Raw genomic sequence first — 22558 nt, forward strand, 5'->3', positions numbered from 1 at the left:
TACTGTTCATCCAGCCCTCCACGGGGTGGTCCTGTTCATCCAGCCCTCCACGGGGTCTTGTTCATCCAGCCCCAACCGGCTCGATCGATCGGGGTCCTGTTCATCCAGAGGCAACACCACGGGGTCCTGTTCATCCACCCCCACCAGGAACTGTTCATCCAAAGCCCCCCAGCAACGCTCACTGTTCATCCAGAGGCAGCATTGATCGGGTTCAGTTAGCAGCAGTAGCGAAGGAATCGCTCGATCGGGTTCAGTTAACAGCCATCGATCGGTCGCTCGGGTTCAGTAACGCGTAGCCTGCAGTGCAATCGCTCGGGTTCAGTTAGATCCCAACGCCTCGCTCGGGTTCAGTTAGAGCCCAACGCCTCGCACACACGCGTGTACGTGTACGAGAGAAACGCGCATCGCTCGGCCCCCAACCACCCATCGTAACCGGGAACTCCCCGAAATTTTCCTCGCCCTCACTACTACCACGGTTTTTTCCGTCATGGACGGCCCAAAGAATGTCATGCAGCTGCGTCTCCGGCCCGCCCAGGACGAAAAGCCCATTTTTTGTCATGATTTTTTGTCATAGAAGTAGGAGCCCACCACATCTATGATGATACCGGGTTTTGTCACAATTATCGTCATAGAAGTGTCATAAGTATGACAAAAAAAATTCGTTCGGCCCAAAATGTCACGGATGTGTCTTTTTTGGTAGTGATAATTTTTTATTGTTTTTGGCACCTTTTTATATGATTTATTGGACTAACCTATTGATCCAGTGCCCAGTGCTAGTTCCTATTTTTTGCATGTTTTTTGTATCGCAGAATATCCATATCAAACAAAGTCCAAATGCAATAAAATTTCACGGAGAATTATTTTGGAATATATGTGATTTTTGCGAGTTGGAATCACCGCAAACAGAGGCCCACACAGCCCACAAGACACCAGGGTGCGCCCCAGGCCCCTGGCGCGTGCTGGTGGGTTGTGCCCTGGTACCTCTTGAGCACTGCGTTGGTTTTCCCTTGAAGAGGAAAGGGTGATGCAGTAAAGTAGCGTAAGTATTTCCCTCAGTTTTTGAGAACCAAGGTATCAATCCAGTAGGAGACCACGCGCGAGTCCCACGCACCTACACAAACAAACAAACAAGAACCTCGCAACCAACGCGATAAAGGGGTTGTCAATCCCTTCACGGTCACTTACGAGAGTGAGATCTGATAGATATGATAGGATAATATTTTTGGTATTTTTATGATAAAGAGTAAATAAAGATGCAAAGTAAAATAAACGGCAATAGAAATAACTAAGTGTCGGAAGATTAATATGATGGAAAATAGACCCGGGGGCCATAGGTTTCACTAGTGGCTTCTCTCAAGAGCATAAGTATTACGGTGGGTAAACAAATTACTGTCGAGCAATTGATAGAATTGAGCATAGTTATGAGAATATCTAGGTATGATCATGTATATAGGCATCACGTCCGCGACAAGTAGACCGAAACGATTCTGCATCTCCTACTATTACTCCACACATCGACCGCTATCCAGCATGCATCTAGAGTATTAAGTTCATAAGAACAGAGTAATGCTTTAAGTAAGATGACATGATGTAGAGGGATAAACTCATGCAATATGATATAAACCCCATCTTTTTATCCTCGATGGCAACAATACAATACGTGCCTTGTTGCCCCTGCTGTCACTGGGAAAGGACACCGCAGGATTGAACCCAAAGCTAAGCACTTCTCCCATTGCAAGAAAGATCAATCTAGTAGGCCAAACCAAACTGATAATTCGAAGAGACTTGCAAAGATAACCAATCATACATAAAAGAATTCAAAGAAGATTCAAATATTGTTCATAGATAAACTTGATCATACACCCACAATTCATCGGTCTCGACAAACACACCGCAAAAGAAGATTACATCGAATAGATCTCCACGAGAATCATGGAGAACTTTGTATTGAGATCAAAAAAGAGAGAAGAAGCCATCTAGCTAATAACTATGGACCCGAAGGTCTGAGGTAAACTACTCACACATCATTGAGGGGCTATGGTGTTGATGTAGAAGCCCTCCGTGATCAATTCCCCCTCCGGCAGGACGCCGGAAAAGGCCCAAAGATGGGATCTCACGGGTACAGAAGGTTGCGGCGGTGAAATTAGGTTTTCGTGGATGCTTCTGATGGTTTGGGGGTACGTAGGTATATCTAGGAGGAAGAAGTACATCGGTGGAGCAACGTGGGCCCCATGAGGGTGGAGGGCGCGCCTGGGGGGTAGGCGCGCCCCCCTGTCTCGTGCTCTCCTTGTTGCTTTCTTTATGTGGACTCCAAGTCCTCTGGATCACGTTTGTTCCGAAAATCACGTTCCCGAAGGTTTCATTCCGTTTGGACTCCGTTTGATATTCTTTTTCTGCGAAACTCTGAAATAGGCAAAAAAACAGCAATTTGGGCTGGGCCTCCGGTTAATAGGTTAGTCCCAAAAATAATATAAAAGTGTATAATAAAGCCCATTAAACATCCAAAACAAAATATAATATAGCATGGAACAATCAAAAATTATAGATACGTTGGAGATGTATCATGCCCTCCTCGAACGTCGGTTGGGGCTCTACTTCGGGCACAAGGAAGCTTATATCCGGAAAAAAATCTGTTAAAATCTTAGCGCAATCGGAGTTACGGATCTCCCGGAATATCACAAATGGTTTTCGGCCAGATCTGGGGAACGCGAAACAGAAGAGAACAGAGAGGGAGATCCAATCTCGGAGGGGCTCCCGCCCCTCCGCCGCCATGGAGGCCATGGACCAGAGGGGGAAGTCTTCTCCCATCTAGGGGGGAGGCCAAGGAAGAAGAAGGAGGGGGCTCTCTCCCCCTCTCTCCCGATGGCGCCGGAGTGCCGCCTGGGCTAGGATCGTGACGGCGATCTACATCAACAATCTTGCTACCGTCAACACCAACTTTCTCCCCCTCTATGAAGCGGTGTAACACCCCTTCTCCCCGCTGTAATCTCTACTTAAACATGGTGCTCAACTCCTATATTATTTCCCAATGATCTATGGTTATCCTATGATGTTTGAGTAGATCAGTTTTGTCCTGTGGGTTAATCATGATCTTGGTTGGTATGATTGCATATTTTATTTATGGTGCTGTCCTACGGTGCCCTCCGTCTCGCGCAAACGTGAGGGGTCCCCGCTGTAGGGTGTTGCAATACGTTCATGATTTGCTTATGGTGGGTTGCGAGAGTGACAGAAGCTTAAACCCGAGTAGGTGGGTTGTTGCGTATGGGATAAAGAGGACTTGATACTTAATGCTATGGTTGGGTTTCACGACCTTAACTATCTTTAGTAGTTTCAGATGCTTGCTAGGGGTCCAATCATAAGTGCATACGATCCAAGTAGAGAAAGTATGTTAGCTCATGCCTCTCCCTCATGTAAAATTGCAAGAATGATTACCGGTACTTGTTATCGATTACCTAGGGACAAATGACTTTCTTGTTGACAAAATCTATCCACTTTTACTACCTTGCAATTTATTCGTAGTTTTACTCTCAAAGTACTCGTAGTGTTATTCTTGCAAAATAGTTTCATACTTGTTTTAGGTAAAACAAACGTCAAGTGTGCGTAGAGTTGTATCGGTGGTCAATAGAACTTGAGGGAATATTTGTTCTACCTTTAGCTCCTCGTTGGGTTCGACACTCTTATTTATCAAGAAGGCTACAAATGATCCCCTATACTTGTGGGTTATCAAGACCTTTTTCTGGAGCCGTTGCCGGGAAGTAATAGCGTGGGGTGAATATTCTCATGTGTGCTTGTTTGCTTTATCACTAAGTAGTTATTATTTCCTGTTCTAAGTTGTTCTCTATCTTTGGTTGTGGATATGGAACACGAAACACCAAAAAATTAGTGGTACTTGCTACTCATGGAGATGGGGAACCTCCTAAAACCCTCGATGCTCGTTATGTAAAAGATATTATGCACTACTTTGATAATCCTGAGAAAACCCCATTCAACTATATAATGGGAGTAATGTTGGATCAACGTGGATACTTTAGGGATTATCGCTTGACTCATAAAGGGAAATTGTTATGGGATCAAATTCATATGTTGCATTGGTATGCTCGGGAGCTATGCTTGAGATATGATTATACTTGTTGCTCTTGGATGAACGCTCCACACCTTCCCTTTTCATGCAAATTTAATGATAATGAGACCTTGGCTTCTTATGCTAATGATATATATGATTACTATGATGTGGCACGAAGAGAAGAATTTGTTGCTTTTAAGGGTGCTTATGAAATTGAATCTTTGTTTGAAAAGTTTGAAGATTTTGATGATTCAGTTTATAGACCTGAAAATTTTGCTATCCTTAAATATTGCTATGATAATTATAAATGCAATTACGATATTGATGTATTTATTGAGAAAGTCTCCGTTGTCCAAGAAAAGACTAATATTTTGCAGGAGTATATGGAAGAAGAAATTGATGAAATTGTGAGCTCATTGGATGAAAAAGATGATGAGGAGAGCGAAGAACAAGCGGAGAAAGAGCGGATTGATCACCCGTGCCCACCTTTTAATGAGAGTAACTCTTCAACTCATACATTGTTTAATTTCCCTTCATTCTTACCGAAGGATGAATGCCATGATAATTGCTATGATCCCGTTGATTCGTTTGAAATATCCCTTTTTGATGATGCTTGCTACGCTTGTGGCCATGATGCCAATTTAAATTATGCTTATGGAGATGAACTTGCTATATTTCCTTATATTAAGAATGAAATTATTGCTATTGCACCCACACATGATAGTCCCATTATCTTTTTGAATTCTCCCAACTACACTATATCGGAGAAGTTTTCACTTATTAAGGATTACATTGATGGATTGCGTTCTACCACTCATCAATGGAGAAGAGTTGTTGTGCTCCGGACTCTCGTCTTATTAATGGTATCATCATAATATTATTGGAACAAGGTGAGGTCGTCAAGGCTGGACATTATATGTCTAGAGTTGATGGCAGGAGCATCTCACTTGCAGCTTCAACTACTTCGCTGCTGATACGTCTCTTTTCAAGGGAAGGCAAATATAGGGAGAAAATAAAATTGCTCCCTGTAAAGTACTCCCTCCATCTCATAATGTAAGATGTTTTTTAACACTAGTGTAGTGTCAAAAAACGTCTTACATTATGGGACGGAGGGAGTATCAATTTTTTGGTGGAGCTATAGTTGAGTAGTGCATTGTGTTTGGGCATAACTCCTCAGAAGGCACAGTTCAGTTATTGTGTGCCATCAGGCCCTCTTGTTGGGTTAAGGAATTCCGATTACTTGCTTGTAGAAAATCGGTCAGTCATTCCTTCATTCAGTTCATTTTTGTTTTCTTCTTATATATTAATTAATAGAGTTGTTCAATCATCCAATTTCTTAATTTGTTATTCAACTGCAAACCATAAACTGTGTAATTCTTTCTTAAACTTCTGTGTCCCTTGCAAATTAGGCACCACACTACATGATATACAAGTATCCAACATGTGCATTATGATTATCGAAATAACTAACTACATGACTATGCTAGGCTAAACCCACTACAATTGTAATTCTAGTACCATTTACATAGTGTACTTTATATGATGAGTAAGCAATGAGCGTTTAGCATATAAAATGTGATGAATACTAATTGTTATTTTTTTCATGTTTTAGGATGGGATTTGCATCATTGTTAATAGCCTGATGCATCTGAAATGAAATACGGAGTACTAGACATATGCCTGCACAATTCCATCCAATGTCTGAAGATTCCTCCACGTAATATTGTTGTAATCTCGTACTGCCATAGAGTATTTTTATTCAGGTAACACCATCACGAAAGGTTATGATATTCCAACCTCAAATATTAATTGTAGGTATCACTTCCAGAATAGATGATGCACCCTGATAAAAAATCTTGTATTCCTAGCTCATGTATTTTTGGTCTGTGGTTTTGGAGGAACGGAGGTTCACATTGATGCTGCCTCTATGCTCTATGTGCATGTTCTATGCCAGGAAAGTGCTAAAGAAGAATATGTGCACAACATTGCTAAGCTCTACTCCTATGTTGCAGTAAATTTGACTCGTAAATAACTACTAAAGTACAAGTTGGAGATACCTAAGGATCAGCATAACCTGTACTGGAAACAATATGCTCACAATGATTTGCTGTACAAGGAAAATCGGAGTATTTCATACTTCTTTCCTGTCCTTCAGAGAGGATGAAAACTAACAAATTTTGAAAAGCTGAAAGGTGATGTTAAAATGGAGTAGTTGAAATCTCTTGGTAGTAACTACTACAAAGGTCATTTCACTTCCCATGCAGGTTCCAGATAGCTAGAGCTGCCAAATGCTATTGAGCCAAGGATAACACATGAGATGAAACACATACTGCTGGCATCCTAATAGCGAGGAACAAACAAAAGAGGCTCTTGATTGTATCATGAATGCCGTAAGCTATCTTTTACAAGACATTATGGGATCTTTTTGGGCAGTGAGTTAAGGATGTGGTAGTGAATTTTCTGAAAACATATATGTTATCCGTATAGGGGAAGCAACTCGTCAGTTGATTATCGGACTCAACCCGATAGTCAAAAATCCGATGAGATTAAAAGAGAGTTCAGCCCATAAGCTCATTTATCATTTCTTATAAAATTATCTCCAAGGTTTTGGTGAATCTCCCGGAATTAGTTTACCTGAACTAATTCAGAGTGCCTTCTTATCAGGAAGATGGGGAAGATTGATGAGAAACAACATCCTCCTGTCTTTTGAGTTCACACAACATATTAGGGGTAAGAGGAAGGGAAAAGAATTGTTGGCTGGGGTCAAGCTTGATATGAACAACGCGTAAGACTGGGTAGAGTGGGGCTTCCTCAAAGGTATGATGCTCAAATCGTGTTTCCCTGTTCTTTGGTGTACAGAATTATGCTTTGTGTGATTAGTGATCCATATCGAGTTACAAAGTCAATGGTGATTTTACAGATGCCGTACGAACATCCCGGGAGTTACGGCAGGAGACCCGTTATCTCCATAGCTATCATCTATGCTGAGGGCCTGTCCGTGTTTTGCAGTTTCTTTTGGAATTTACAGTTTTTCCTTGTTCTTGACGCTGTTTCTTGGAAGAGCTGTGTTCATGCAGACACGGAGACACAAGTTAGATGTGTAATTTGCGTCTCAGGCGTTTATGTGATGTCACTCTTTTAGCCTTGGAGATCTGATGCATTCTGTATTATATCCTCTTATTAATTAGGTGAATACAGCTAGACCCATTGATGGCGTTCACTAGTGTGCTAGTGCTCTTGGCATAAACCATTTATATGAGGATGATCCTGTGGTGTTGATGAACATTTCAATTTGAGAAGGCAGGGTCCTAGGGAGGATCATTTCCCCGTATGAAGATTGTTCTTTACATTTTTGTTGGGGCTGTATGAAAGATTGTTCTTTACTTTTTGAGAGAAGTGCATATTTCAATCCCGAGCTTTTGCCCTAGTCTAATTTACAACCTCGAACTTCAATACCGTCTAAATTACAACCCCCCCCCCCCCCAACTCTCAAAACCGGCCAGGATTCAACCCTTCTCTCCCAGTTGACCGGTTTTGACCCATTGACTGGTCAATAGGTCAAATTTAAAAAGATAAAAAAATACGATTTTTGTCACCAGGTGAACAGTAGATTCAAAAAACAGTTGAAAAAAATAAAAAATAAAATTTCTCTTTTTTCACCGGGTGAACAACAAATTAAAAAAAACTAAAAAGTTCAAAAATAAATCCACTTTTTTGCGTTGAAGATGTCTCAAAGCATGAGGTCAGTGCCAATTTTCATCGCATTCGGACATCTGAATAGCTCTCACCAAAAAAACAAAATCGGCCCGAACAGTCCATGAAAAGTTAACCGTTTCACAGACCCCACATTTCTCTTTTTAGCTGAGAGCTACTCAGATATCCAAACAAGCTGAAAATTGGCACGGACATCATGACACAAATCATCTTTTTTGATTTTTTTTGTGTTTTTTAATTAATGTTAACCCGGTGCAAATAATCGATTTTTTTTAAATCCACCGTTCACCTGGTGAAAACATAAAAAAAATTAATTACTGTTTACCCAGTCAACTAGGTCAAAACTGGTAAATAAGGAGAGAAGGGTTGAATCCTAGCCGGTTTTGAGAGTTGGGGGTTGTAATTTAGATGGTATTGGAGTTCAGGGTTGTAAATTAGACTAGGGCAAGAGTTTGGGGTTGAAATATGCACTTCTCTCCTACTTTTTTGTGGGGGTTGTATGAAGATTGTTCGGGGCAGATGGTAAACAAAGAAAAAATGTTTATTGACATATGCGGTGAGCATGTTTCCTTGAAAAAGCTGTTGGTGCAACCTGAAGACCACTAACGGCTTCAGCAACTCCAGCTTCATTTGTTCTCCTTCACATTAAGGAGGATGCCACAACTTCCATTACATGTGATGATTTTAAAAATTAGAAACCTTGCTGGCTCCTCGTAAGTTGATTTTTATTTTTTGACAGTACTAGTTGAATTGTTTGTGTTGCAGAAACTTGCAACCAAGTGTAGGCTCTTCCTCTAGTGCTACATAATCATCCCTTGTTTTAGGCGTAATGGTTTGGTTTGCGGCCTGCCCTTTGATTTTGTTGGAAATTTGGAGAAAATCCATACAAGGAATTTACAGTCAAAAGGTGTGTATATATTTATTTTCTGAAATTGTGTATATATTCTTTGAAAACAGTTGAAGTCTCCAGTCAGTGGTAGAACAGAGTTATCTTGGATCAGTCAAGTGAGAATATGGAAGAAGACTAGTGATCTATAATCGGACCCTCTGGCCTTGCATAGGATCAGATAGCAAAGAAACATCAACATGAAAACTACAAAAAAGATTAGTTTGAGATGTTTATGTGTAACAAATAATTCAGTTGGATGAGATGTTTTTTTTGGACGATGGCAAATTTGAGGGTTTTGGGGGCCAAGGGATGTTCTGTGGATTGTTGGACGAAAGTATGCATTAGACATTTAGACCCTCCTCAACTATGTGACATTTTCTTAGGAAATTAACCACCGTGTTGATGGTACAACATTATAAATAAATCGAGTCGGTTGCAATAAACAAACCAGCTGGTAGAGAAAAACAAGCGAGATGGTTCCTCAAGAAAGAAAGAGAAACTCCACTCGGTGTGGAGCCCGGTATAGCCCAATGCAGCAAATCGTTCTTCTATATTATAACCAAATACATACCGTAGCTCCAAGTATTATTTAAAAAATGTGTTTGCTCTTTGACAGGCGCATTGATTTTCAGTGAACGCAGCTCCAAACTGGAGACAAGGAGGTCAAGGCATCACTGGTGGAGGAGGGACAAAGAGTTAAGGGTTTCAGATGTGAGGGTGCTCGTCGGCGCCAGAGAACGGTAGACTTTTTAGGAATGGTCGGGGGCGGCGGAGGAGGTGGCTCGGGCGAGGCAAGGCGACGAGGCGACACGTGCCAGCATTCAAGCCGCGGGTGACGGGAACCGACGGTGGTGAGCGGCCTGTGCATTTTAAAACCGAACCGAAAAACCATACAGAAAACAAAACCAAACCGAACCAATTTTATGGTTTATGGTTTCGATATGGTATGAACTTCTTATACCATTTTGAATTTTGGTTCTTATGGTATATACCGGAAAACCGAACGGTTTACCGAATAAACCGAAATAAAAATATATGTATATATCTCGGAAGAACAACCATACAAATAGTCTTTTATGTACATAAGCTAGATTTCCTATTAAGTGCATTCATTTTTCTTGTAACGTAGTCATACTTCTCTTCAAAAGAATGCTAAGCACGTCCATAACCTTCGAATCCATGCATGCATATACACTCGCATATAGTTATATACTCTTTGTATAAAAAGATATGTGTTTTGAGTCATAAATTTCCAAACTATTATATGTTATTTTCAAATTCGCGTCAACTTTGGTTTTTATGGTATATACCGAAACCGAACCATATCTAAATTTCATACCGTATTTACCAAAGTATTAATACTGTACAAATCAAAAAACCGTATAAACCGAATCATGTAAACCAAATAAACAGAACACACGGAGTGACGAGCGGCGCATGTTGGGTGCACACTTGCGGAGCAAGAAGAAAATGAGCGCGGATGAAACCGATTGAGGTGACCAAAGTGCTATTGCGAGCTCAAGCTCATATGAGCTTGGATGAACAACAAATTTCGAAAAATAGTAAAAAAGAAAAATTCTGAATTTTTTGGCAAGAAAATTGAAAACACACTTTTTTTGAACCAATTCAAAACACACTTCTTGGAGCATCGATTTGTTTTTTTGCCCACACCTCATTCGTGGATTTCATCGCAAAAATTGATACACGTGTAGAAAAAAACATCAACGTTTCCTGCAAAAAAATCAGAAAAATTTCAAAGTTTTTTTTGGAGTTTTTTTTTAAATTTGCTATCCACGAGGTAAATCCTTTTTTCAGGCGCCTGACTCTGTCCAAAAGAAAACTCTTAGCCACTCCACAAGCAAGACGGTGACCATGCCAGTGATGCCTCGCTTCTACTCCACTACGCCCATGCCCCGCCTCCTCCGCCGCCTCTCCTCCACCTCCACCTCCACCTCGGGGCCCTCACGCTGCTGGGATCCCAGCGCCGCCCTCGCCGCGGCCACAGAGCGGGTCCGCGCCGGGACGCTCAGCCCGGCAGACGCACGCCACCTGTTCGACGAATTGCTGCAGCGGCCAACCCCGGTCCCTGGTCAAGCCCTGAACGGCTTCCTCGCCGCCCTTGCCCGCGCTCCGGCCTCCGCCGCCTGCGGAGACAGCCCCGCCCTCGCCGTGTCTCTCTTCAACCGCCTGTGCCGAGAAGCCAGCCCGCATGCGTCGCCTCTTACAGTCCACACCTACAGCATCCTCATGGACTGCTGCTGCCGCGCGCGTCGCCCTGACCTGGGGCTTGCCTTCTTCGGCCGCCTCCTCAGGACGGGCCTGAGGACAGACGGCGTCGACGCATACGCCCTCATCAAGTGCTTCTGCCTCGCAAAACGGACAGACGAGGCTGTCAGCGTGCTGCTCCATAGGTTGTCTGAACTCGGCTGTGTGCCTGATGCCTTATCATACTCCGTCGTTCTGAAGGTCTTATGCGATGATAGCAGGAGCCAGCGAGCGCTCGACCTGCTCCGGATGATGTCGAAAGAAGGAGGTGTCTGCGCCCCCAACGTGGTGCCATATAGCACGGTCATCCACGGCTTCTGCAAGGAAGGCAAAGTAAGCAAGGCATGCGATCTGTTCAACAAAATGGGGCAGCAAGGAGTTAAGCCTAATGTGGTGACATATACCTCGATAATTGATGCGCTGTGCAAGGCCAGAGCAATGGACAAGGCAGAGTCATTCCTTCGGCATATGGTCGATAATGATGTTCGACCCAACAACGTGACATATAAGTGTATCATCCAGGGATATTCCTCTTTGGGCTTGTGGAATGAGGCAGTAAAAATATTCAGAGAAATGACAAGCCGGGGTCTTATGCTAGATGATGTTACTCGCAACTCATTCGTGGCCTCCCTTTGCAACCATGGAAGAAGCAAGGAAGCTGCGGAGATTGCCCATCAGATGATTGAAAGTGAAACTACAGTGAGCAACTGAGCATTTCCACATACGGTATAATTCTTGGAGAACTTTGTAGGAATAATTGCACTGAGGAAGCAATCATACTGTTCCACAAATTAGGTGCAGTGGATGTGAAGTTCGATATTACAATATTCAATACCATGATTGATGCAATGTACAGGGTTCAAAGAAGAGAAGAAGCTAACATTTTGTTTGCTGCAATATCTGCCAATGGATTGGTACCTAATGCTTCTACTTACAGAATAATGATGACAAATCTTTTAAAAGAAGGATCAATGGAAGAAGCTGATCATATGTTTTCATCAATGGAGGCGAGTGGTGATGCTCCCAGCTCCGTTCTGTTAAATGATATCATCAGAATGTTGCTATAAAAAGGTGAGATAGTCAAGGCTGGAAATTATTTGTCTAAAGTTGATGGGAAGAGCATTTCACTTGAAAATTCAACTGGTTTGTTGATGATGCATCTATTTTCAAGGGAAGGCAAATATCATGAGCAAATAAAATCACTCCCTGCAAGGTATCGATTTTTCGGAGGAGTCAGACACAGTTGAATAGTTGATTCATTGGATGTGTATAACTCCTTGGAAGGTACAGTTGATTTATTCCATTGCCATCTGGGTCTCTTGCTGGTATTGTAAATGCAAATTAGTTGCTTGTGGAAAACTGGTCATTCATTTTTCATTCAGTTCATATCTGTGTATCTTTTAAGCTTCTTTGGGTGTGGAAAGGTGAACCACATAGTCTAGCAGAACTGGTTGCATTTAGGGATAATGGCTTCTGATTGAACAGGGAAGGTATAGATATGTGCTCTTTCCACAAGAAGCCCAATAAACACCAATTCTAGCTTTTCTAGCATGGTTTGTTCCAACCACCCGAGATTTTATAATCTCTCTAAAACAGTCACTTTCCTTGATATGAATGCATTTTTAGCAGATATCATTCTCAGTGATGTGCTAAGGGTAGACTCACTTTTAGTTTGAGGAATTTCTGATAATGTCAGGGCAAATGGGTCCCTAAAAAAGGGATGTTTGAGATTGCTGATGCTATGTTCATTTAGTGGATATTCGAGCTCATGTCGGAGTCTCATAGTGTAAGCTGTCAGTAGCACTGATGGAGATTGTTGAATACACTGCCGGCGATGAGCGGTGTCTTTGGGAGATTGCAGGCTGACAGGGCCTCTCTTCCTTGACTGCCATGGCCCTTGGAGCTTAGTTGTTTGGCTGTAGTCCTGTCTGGTCGTTTTTTTAATGATAAACAGGCGCGAATGTAGTCTAAGAACAATAGTGTGGCATGTGTAGCGTGTGTGACTGGGTGCTGTATGGGTTCTTGTCCCATTTCTTCTTCTTAATGTAATGATACGCAGATCTCCCGCGTGCGAGAAAAAAGAGATTGTTGAATACAGGTGATAAAAGTATTGCCAGTATGTTATCTTTCTGTTATTGAGAGCACACTTCATTGAAGATTCAACTGCTTTCCTGCTCCTCGTAATGTAGGGAAAGGTATAGCCAAGAATTCACCGGTGCGAGTTTTCGCTTAAGTCCACAAGGCACCAACACCATTTTGGTGACAGAGGAGAAGGACCTAAAGCATTTGCTTGACGAGAAATTCTTGTTCCTAAGCACATGTACAGTCCTGTCCAGTCCTGTTTGGTTTTGGTGCCCTAAATGCTCCACCGCTGCGACTTCTACTTTCTCTTTTACAACTTGAAAGGCAGTTGTTTTACAGCATAGACCAGGGATCAGAATGAGAGCAAAGGCAGAGGAGCGGCACAGACGATGATGTAATTGTTGGAAATATAGTGCAACAGAGCTTTATTGCAGTGACATTTACACTATATTTTCCTAAGGAAATTGTCAGGATGGTACTGTCAGATGTAAATGGAATACAATGTCTGAAACCTTGTTTCAGTACAGTTTGGTTGTCAACATTCAGAAACAGAGTTTCAGGTCTGTGCAAACGGGTGAGTCGAGGTCTGACCCTGGTGTCAACTGATCCCGTTTCTAGCCGGACTGAATTCTGGTATGTTTGATTGATACAAACTTACAAAGTGAAGTCCATCTCATCAACGGTACCACGGCTGCCGCACGAATTCTCCGGTGGATAAACTTGCACAAGTAGTCGCCGCAGGAGGAGGAGTGCGTGGGACAAACTCCAGGGGGCGGATCCTGAAGTTTAGGCAGTTCGTTGGTTTAGGGTTGATTGCTGATTCGTGCCTATAAAAGGGAGACGTCCCAGATAGGAAGACACACAGAAAAAGCATTCACCTGAGTTCTTCTCTGTTTCGTCGCCGGAGCCTCGCCATCCCTTTCCTGTTGTGCTGCAGGACGGGGAGAGCAGTAATCTCCGTTCCTTCTCCGGCTTGCTGACCTGCACGGGTGCCGGAGCAATCAAGGTTCTGGGAAGTGCCTCTGCACGCTGCTCGCCGATCTGCATCGCCACTTCCGCTTCTCCAGCTTCGTCAGGCTTCCACTTCAACACCTTCGTTTCAGTCAAGGTAACATTCAGTTAACTATCCCAGTGTTTTGTTGGCTTCCTGCCATGTTCAAGAATAGATTGATTTGGTTACTAGCATTGCTAGTTGAGTTCTGCTATCTTGTGATATTTGTAGTGGATTATAGATTCCTTCAGATTGTCATCTTAAGTTGGTTAATTCAAAATGCAGTTAACTTGATCATAGTTAATTTACCGAATTGTTTAACAGTAATAACCTGACACCCAGCTTTATATTCCTTAACTTTATTCGTTTTGTCAAATTGATCCACACTGAGAAGAATCTTTATTATCTCTTCAGATTTTGCTGGACTGGCATTAATGGGGTTGGCAACACTCTGCTTGGGCTCTGGGACAAGTTTGTGTTTGTTACGGTTCACTGATGATCTTAATCTGGTTTGGGGAATTCTGAGAATTGCTTCAGGCTTTATTTGATACCAACTGGAGTGACTGTTAATACTCCTTTGATTTGCTCTTCACATGCATCACCAAGATTCTATGTAGACATTTTTGTTTTCCTTGTTATACTCCACCAAGAATGCTGTCTGAGCCTTTACTCCCTTCGTCCCACAATATAAAAGCGTTTTTGTGTCAAAAACGCTCTTATATTATACGTATAGGACAGAGGGCACTAGTGTAAAAAACGCTCTTATATTATAGGACGAAGGGAGTAGAACTATTCCTGTTAAGACTAGCTCCCTGGAAATTAAGACAAGACACAATCCCTACATACTCAATGGTAGCTGAAACTTTTGCATTCTACTACTGTACTAGTTAAATTGGCCCCTCTTTTAAACTTTTGTATGCCTTGTACATGGATTGCAAATTTTAGTAAAATATTCTTTGCTTAAGAGATTTTTGTAGGCTCTGTTCTTCTCCACTGGGAGGAATTGGTAAGTCTGTGTGATTTTGGACAATTTGATGGTAGTCTATGTCTTTTCTTGAGTTCTTTTTTTTGGTGTTTGTGTACTTTATTTTTTTTTGGCGGGGCTACTGTTTTTTTTAGGCCAAGTGTTTGTGTATTGTTGCTTGGCGTATCGATTTCTTGGGCCAAAAGGATACATGGGTGTGGCAGAGAGTAGGTACCACCGCATTGCCTCCGGGAGAATAATAATAAAATTTTAATTGTCTAAAAAAATCAAAATAAAAGGAATGGGTGAAGGTCGCTGACGTGTGGGCCTCTGCCGGCTATCCACCACGCACCTGACTGGTTGATTCCTACGGTTTGTCACAGGCTCACAGCCGGAGCGAGCTCGCCGGCGCCTGTCCAGTCCACGCCCATGGCGACTCCGACCACGAGCCGTCTCCACCACTACCTCCTCCCCGCCCTTCCATCTCGCCCACCTCGCACCTCGTCCTCCTCAGCCCCCTCAGTCCAGGGACCCAGCCGCCGGCCTACCTCCCGGCTGTACTGCTCATCGCCGCCGGTACGTATTAGGTATTCTAGCCAGCCTCCTCGCCCTGGCGGGGCACTACGGTTTCTTGATTCCTCGTGCTATTTCAGGTGGGAGCGCCGCCGTCAGGGAAGGGCGGCGAGTACCGGCCCTCCTTAGCCGACGACTTCCTCCTCGCCTTCTTCCGGGCCAAGATGGTGGAGGTGAGCCCCATCGATCCACCCGTCCCATTCTTCTCTCTACTTGGCTACCTATCTCCTCTCCGCCATGCAAGTGATTTTTGTTCAGCGCCGATATGAAATGATTCCTCGATTCATGGGGTTGACTGCAGAAATTATGACACGATACAGATTTAGCTAATCTGAACCTCGGCTGTCGACTCACATGCAACATATTTCAATTCTTGCTGTTATTTGGATAGAACATGATGAAATAATAAACCGAGACTGAACCCCGCCCTTTTCACTGCTGTTGTACTTATTACATCTGTTAATTTCTCTCATTCTCTGTGCACAAAGCTGTAGGAGGTTGGGTGGGATTCTCAAAAGCCTGGATACGAAGGGCTGATCGAAGTTGCGAATCGCCTCATGATCAAGGGGAAGAGTGCTTCGGAGACTGAGCAATCAGCTGTATGCCACTGCTCTTGTTCATCTCCAGTCCCACCTCTTCTGCCATAGTTACATGACTTAAAAGTTAAATCCAGTTATGCTTCTCTGTATCTCTTCTCTTACAAATTTCAGGTCCGAGTACTCCAGGCACTGTTCCCCCCTCTGTTGCTGGTCCTTTTCAAAGCTCTTTTAGCACCAATTGCTAATGGCCAACTTGCATCCATGATGGTAGGTGAGTTCATTGCAAGTCAGACATTTTAGGCAGTGCATGTAATACTTTCAGGACTCAATTCTCTGTAGAGATCAACTGCAGAATTAACTTAGCGTGATCGGTGGTCTTCTTTTTCTTACTTGTGATCCGTTGATCGGTGGTCTTCTTTTTCTTACTTGTGATCCGTTGGACTCGTGAAGCTAGAGCAACAGCGCTTTCGTGCCAATGGCTGATGGGCACATGTTCAGTGAATTCTGTGACACTGCCCAATGGGAAGTCATTGTCAAGTGGGGTATTGATCTGTTCAGTCTTCAATTTACATTTCACGAAGACTTTTGAATTGTTAATATGTCATTATGGAAATTGCCAGGTGTTTGTCGAGAAGTGTAAATATTTGGAAGAGAGCAAATGTCTTGGCATTTGTATCAACACGTGCAAACTGCCAACCCAGGTGTGTCTATGTGTTGTATTTCCAGATTTGTACTTCTCCGCAGTCTTTTTTCTGCAATAACTTTGTCTCCCAAACTCAAAGGCATGTGATATCAATTTAGCAAACTGGAATTGTATAATCTGCTTACTGAAACCTGCTTGTGAATGTCGATGTTTCCTAATTGTGAATAGATCTTGATAACATTGTTCTCACCCAAAATTGTACCAGATCCAGCAAGAAATGCTCCTTGAATGGTTAAGTTTCAATCCAGCATGCGGCTTTTATTAAAAACAGATGTCTATCTTTACTCCTATCTTTCAGACCTTCTTCAAGGATCACATGGGCGTCGATTTGTATATGGAGCCAAATTTTGAAGACTATAGCTGCCAGGTTAAAGAAATTCAGGGATCATGTACATCTTGCTATGCTAAAAGCAAAATCTCATAGCTATGCTCATTTTTTTATCCCTTTTTGCAACCAAATGCCACCGAAGAAGCACTCTCCAATAACAATGTTGCTCGTTGCAGTTCAACTTTGGAGTGCCACCCCCACCTATCGACACGGACAAGGCCTTGAAGGAACCCTGCTTGGACATATGCACAAATGCGAGACGGCGCAGAGAGCTTGGCAGCAGCGGTGGCCCAGATGGTCTATGCCCCCAAGTTTAATCTGCTGTTTCTGAAACCAGGCACATTGGTATGATTCAGCAATGGTGCTGCCTTGGCTTCACCTGGGGCTATACTAGACTGAAGATGGATTTGTACGCGGGCTTTGCGGGCTGGGCCGCCTTCTTCCCTAGCTGAACTGTATAGCATGATGTGCACATACACGCCACATGCTGCGTGCATGGGTTTAATTGGGATGTATGCAACCTACTATAATTAGAATAACGAAGTTGAATCTCGTATTGTCTGCGTGTACAAGCAAAGCAAAGAATTGGCACTGATGTTCTGTCCTCTTTATCGCTGACGGAAGCTACGTATATACCTGTATGTAAGCGTACATCATTCTGGGATCCTGTTCTCAGATTTGTTCTTGCGTGTCCATCTCATCATCGTCTCCAAGCTGGCATACACTGGGCTCAGATTCCATTCCGCCCCTATATATGTAGCCGGGCATGCAGTTCATGGCGATCGTGGCATAGCACGTGCACTGTTCCATCGTTCAGGATGCCTAGAGAGCGGCCTTTTCGCATGCCGGGCGGCCGTGGCGGTGGCGGTGGCGGCGGCGGCGACATCACGGTGCACGTCGAATATCTGGCGCGCACCCTGATGCAGAAGCAGGAGGGCGTGGCGGCGGAGGAGCAGCACCGGGCCATGGCGACCAGCCACCGGCTGTCCCGCGTCCCCCTCCACCTCCGCAACAACAACGCCAAGGACTACACGCCGGGGTTCGTCGCCATCGGCCCGCTCCACAGCCGCGAGGACCGGCGCCTCCGCCCCGCCGAGCGGCTCAAGGTGGCGTACCTCAACAGCCTCATCTCCCGCGGCCACCCCGACACGGCGCAGCACCTCGCCGTCATCCAGGGGTACATCCGCGTCGTCGCCGCCCGCGAGCAGGAGGCCCGGGCGATGTACGTCGGGGAGGACGTCGCCGAGATTCCCCCTGATGAGTTCATCCAGATGATGGTGCTCGACGGCTGCTTCATCATCGAGCACCTCATCAACGTCGCCACGGGCCACGAGGAACCGTCGCTGCACGCCACGCCCTTCGGCCCCGCGCAGCTCTCCGTCGACCTCATCCTCGCCGAGAACCAGATGCCCTTCTTCTTACTCGTTGATCTCATCGCGAACACGAAGCTGCCGGAGTTCGAGGCCACCGGCTACCCCGCGCCGGTGCTGCTCGTGAAGCTCGTGCTGTACTACCTCGCCGGCGAGAAGGGCCGCGACATGAGCGAGGAGCTGCCGCCGGCCGAGGGGGTCTCCCACGTCCTGCACCTGCTCCACGCGATGATCACCGCGGCGCGGACACGGTGGGAGCCGCCGCCCCGCGCCATCCAGGACGGTGCGGTGATAGAGACGGCACAGGAGGCGGCACGGCTGCTGCGCCGCATCCCGCTGCTTCTGTTCGTGCCGCTGCTGTACCCGATTCTCCCCGAGGACAAGAAGTGGAGCGCGAGCTACGGGAAGGAGGACGTGCCGGCGGCGAGCGACCTGAAGCGGATGGGTGTGCAGTTCAAGAAGGCGCGCGGCGGCAGCGGGAGCAAGGCGGTGGCCGGCATAGCGTCGGTGCTGGGGCCCGTGCCGCTGGCCGTGAAGCTGACGCAGCACGAGGACCGGCTCCACCTCCCCCAGCTCCGGATCGAGTTCCGCACGGCGCCGCTGCTGCTGAACCTGATGGCATTCGAGCAGTCGGCGTCGGCGTCGATGAAGACGCCGATGGACGTGTCGGCGTACGTGTGCTTCATGGCGAAGATGGCGCAGTCGGCGGAGGACGCGGGGGTGCTGGCGGCGGCGGAGGTGGTGCAGCAGCACGGCGGCGCGGGCAACGAGACCAAGGAGGCCGTGGCGAGGTTTTTCCGGACGATGGGCGTCGCGAGCGAGGCGGCGGCCGGCGGCGAGCTGCTGGTGACGAGCTACCTGTGCGTGCTGCTGGAGAAGCTGCGGGAGCGGAGCCGCCACCCGCTGTACGTCATGTGGGCCGACGTGCAGCGGAACTACTTCACGCTGCCGTGGGCCGTCGTCATCGAGGTCGTCGCGCTCGTCACCTTCGTCTCCACCATGGTCCAGACCTACACCTCCGTCAAGTACCACAGCTGAAATGCACCGGAGTGTCAACGACCAAAATGTTATCTTTGGTAAACTGACTGTCTGGGCCTTGTGTTCTCGCACATTATGGCCCACGGGCCCATGCCACTTGCGTGTGCATATACAAGTGATTTGATTTTTTATTTAGCACATTAAATTTATTTTATTTATATAAATACAAGAAACTTGAGCTTGATGAATGTTTAAAATTATGTTTTCCTAATATATCTTATTTTAAGATGCAATGAATGTAAAATTTGTATGTCACTTTTGCACATGGCAAACACATGCTTTAATATGCCACAAAAATATGATCATTATGTTGCCGGATTATAGTGTACAAACCTTTCTGCCAGGAACCGTTAATCAATGAATGATGGTTTTCTCCTCTCCTCTCCCCTATCCTCCTCCCCCTCACCCTCAAACGCGGTGGCTGTCGTCGGTCTCGCCCCTCCTTCTTCCTTCCCTCTCTGCCTTGCCGTGCCCGGGCCGATGGGCGTCAAGTACCAGAACATTATCTTTGGCAGACCGAATGTCTGGGCCTTGTGTTCTAGCGCATTTGTAGTCCACAGGCCCATGTCAGTTGCGTGTGCATATACAAGAGAAGTGATTTGATTTTTTAGCGCATTAAATTTATTCTGTTTATATAAATATAAGAAACTTGAGCTTGAGGAATTTATAAAATTATGTTTTTCTAATATACTGAGTATCATATTTTAAGATGCAGTGTCTTGTAAAATGTGTACGTCATTGTTACGCATGATACAAATGGTTGTACTTTGGCATGAAATTGTGCAAACACATGCTTTAATATGCCATAAAAATATGCTCACTATATTGCCGGACTATCGTGTACAATTCCTTTTGCCAAGGAAAAAATTCACCTCCCATGTTACATACATGTGTACTCTTTTTTTTCTTTTTTTTTTTTGCGGCAAGGAAAGAAGTACGAACTCATGATCCTGCACCCCTTCTAGGACTTCCCTTCTGCTCAGCAGTGCCGGGACGTTCTATGTCTCTAAAAATGGAGACAACTCCTCGCCGATGAAATATATAATCTCAACGTCTCCCTCAGTTCTTCTTTTGTCTATGGAATTCTGCAGGAGAACTAGCAGCTGCGAAGCGATATACTACCTCTGTGGAGGCAACTAAGATGGAATGAAGGGAGTATAACATAATAGAAGAGATAAGTAAAAATACCCTAAAATCTAAAAAGCGGCCGGCCACCAACTAACAGACACGGGCGGCTGATTCCTGGCCGTTCGATCGCGCCAGCGATCGCGCCCAGATCTGCCAGGTGCCACCTGGTCTGGATTGGCCCCGCACCGCGGTCGTGGGCGGTTGTCCATATCCGGACGTGGGCAGGCCCACCTGTAAGCGGTAGAGGAGGGGAGTAGTGGGGGTCGTGGGCGGCGGTTTTCGAAATGTGTGCCTGAAATCCCTTGCCGCAGCGTGCTCTCTCCCCATTCCGTCTTCGTCTTCCTCCTCGCAATCCTCTCCACCGAACGGGGCATCGCGGCGGAGTGCTCAGATTGGCGGCGGCTTGCGGGTGGTTCTCCTCGCGGGGGAATCGCTGGTGCTCCTCGCCGTCGGAGGTATGCTCGCTCTCCACTTCTACATGCTTCTCCTCCCTCTCTCTATCTCGCGGAGCGCGGATGGTGCCGAAATGTGAGGGGAATGCTCTCTAGGGTTCGGGAACGGCGCGAACTACCCCCGCTTATCCTCGATTTTGGTCACGTTGAGTTCCCTTCTCCTATCTCGTAGCACGCGCCCAACGGTGGTCGGGATCTACAAGGAGGCGTAGTTCACGACACGGGGGTGGCTGGCCAGGGTCAACGTGTAGTTGGCCAGGGTACGCGGTAGTCGTTAGGTAGAAGGGATGCATGTCCACGGCGCCCGTTGCGCGATTTTAGGGCAATTTGGCTGTTTAGTTCATGTTCCGTTCAATTTTGCAGAGGTTTGAGATCTGTTCATGATTCTTAGTCATTCTGCAAGTTGTATTAGATGTGCGCAATGTTGTGTGCAATGCATTGGCTGATTTTGTAGTTGGTGTTCAGTAATTTAAGTGGTTAGTTGCACAAATTCTCCTCAGTTGGCTGCGTCCATATAGTACTTGGCTGTCCATATGCTCTGCAGTTGCAGCAGTTGTTTTGGTCAGTTGGCTCACTGTTTGTACTAGTTGGTTGTCTATACGGTGTTCAGTTGCACAAGTTGCCTGCTCAGTTGGCTGCATCACTTTTTACTAGTTGGCTGTTCATATGTTACACAGTTTGTGCTAGTTGTTGTACTTAGTTGGCTTTGTTGTTTCCCCCTCTGCTGTGTGCAACTAGGGACTCTTGTTTGTGCAATTTAGCACCAATGCTTGCCAGTTTTCCAATACAGTCTACCCAATCCACCAGCCTTGTGGTGGCTGTGGTGGTTCATGTGTTTTCTCCTGCTTTGTGCAACTAGGGCCCCTTGATTGTGCAAATTAGTACCAATCCTTGCCAATTTTCCAATTTAATTTTTCTCAATGTGCAAGTCTTTGTTGTGGATGTGGTTGTTTTCATGTGTTTCCCCTCATGTGCAACTAGGGACGCTTATTTTTGCAAATTAGCACTAATGGTTGCTAATTTTTCAATATAGTATACCCAATTGTTTTGCTGGATTTTTTTGCTTTGCATTTTTTGCTTGTTCCAGTTTGCATAAGTTATCTTACTGAGCTTGTTGCCTTTAGTTAACTATTTTCAGTTAGTCCTATTTGAAGGCAAGAAGTTCGGGTAGTAAGGGCTAGGTTTATATAGGGGCTATATTTTTGATAAACATATGGTCTTGCTCATTTCTCAGGGACTTCCTCCCCGTGTTGAGAAAACTTTTCTTCTTCCAATTCTTCTTTTCTTCATTCAACTCAGTTCAAAAAAGATACCTCAAAATACTTCAATTGGTACGCGCAAGAAATAGCCTAGTTATTACTTGTCACAGTTGGCAAGTAATACCTAGAGCAGAAAATAGTTAGTTGGCTTATATGCTGTCCAGTTTGCACAAGGTTTACTGCCCAGTTGGCTGCATCAT

The 22558-nt window shown here is 45.1% G+C and overlaps 2 protein-coding genes and 1 non-coding gene across 9 annotated transcripts; all 3 read left to right on the forward strand.

Moving 5' to 3' along the window:
• The first annotated feature begins 7131 nt into the window (after positions 1 to 7131).
• Positions 7132 to 7227, forward strand: LOC120973053 (small nucleolar RNA Z101). Its single transcript, XR_005767176.1, has one exon. It is a non-coding gene; the product is annotated as a small nucleolar RNA Z101 (small nucleolar RNA).
• Positions 7228 to 10493: 3266 nt separating this feature from the next.
• Positions 10494 to 17667, forward strand: LOC109763842 (beta-carotene isomerase D27, chloroplastic). Of its 7 annotated transcripts, none has more exons than XM_045232476.2 (9): positions 10512 to 14121; positions 14419 to 15544; positions 15622 to 15714; positions 16036 to 16140; positions 16252 to 16351; positions 16531 to 16622; positions 16701 to 16781; positions 17082 to 17172; positions 17288 to 17667. In XM_045232476.2, exons 2-9 carry the CDS (start codon positions 15398 to 15400, stop codon positions 17440 to 17442), a joined length of 864 nt encoding a protein of 287 aa, XP_045088411.1. In that variant the 5' UTR covers positions 10512 to 14121; positions 14419 to 15397; the 3' UTR covers positions 17443 to 17667. The 7 variants fall into 7 exon arrangements, 3 of the variants coding, with proteins under 3 accessions (XP_045088411.1, XP_073364230.1, XP_045088410.1); XM_073508129.1 differs by having other exon boundaries at positions 17082 to 17150; XM_045232475.2 differs by having other exon boundaries at positions 16531 to 16781; positions 17082 to 17150.
• A 241-nt stretch (positions 17668 to 17908) lies between these two features.
• Positions 17909 to 19837, forward strand: LOC109763864 (UPF0481 protein At3g47200). The gene has a single exon (XM_020322739.4). It carries the CDS (start codon positions 17930 to 17932, stop codon positions 19517 to 19519), a length of 1590 nt encoding a protein of 529 aa, XP_020178328.1. The 5' UTR covers positions 17909 to 17929; the 3' UTR covers positions 19520 to 19837.
• The last annotated feature ends 2721 nt before the right edge of the window (positions 19838 to 22558 follow it).

This window comes from Aegilops tauschii, chromosome 1, assembly GCF_002575655.3.
Source record: "Aegilops tauschii subsp. strangulata cultivar AL8/78 chromosome 1, Aet v6.0, whole genome shotgun sequence".
Taxonomy (NCBI): Eukaryota; Viridiplantae; Streptophyta; class Magnoliopsida; order Poales; family Poaceae; genus Aegilops; species Aegilops tauschii.

Excerpts from the sequence above, each read along its gene's own strand:
- LOC109763864 (XM_020322739.4), top strand. The coding sequence starts at position 17,930 with ATGCCTAGAGAGCGGCCTTTTCGCATGCCGGGCGGCCGTGGCGGTGGC.
- LOC109763842 (XM_045232475.2), top strand. The coding sequence starts at position 15,398 with ATGGCGACTCCGACCACGAGCCGTCTCCACCACTACCTCCTCCCCGCC. Across the intron at positions 15,715-16,035 it reads TCCGGGCCAAGATGGTGGAG|GAGGTTGGGTGGGATTCTCA; the intron begins GTGAGCCCCATC and ends ACAAAGCTGTAG. Across the intron at positions 16,141-16,251 it reads CGGAGACTGAGCAATCAGCT|GTCCGAGTACTCCAGGCACT; the intron begins GTATGCCACTGC and ends TACAAATTTCAG.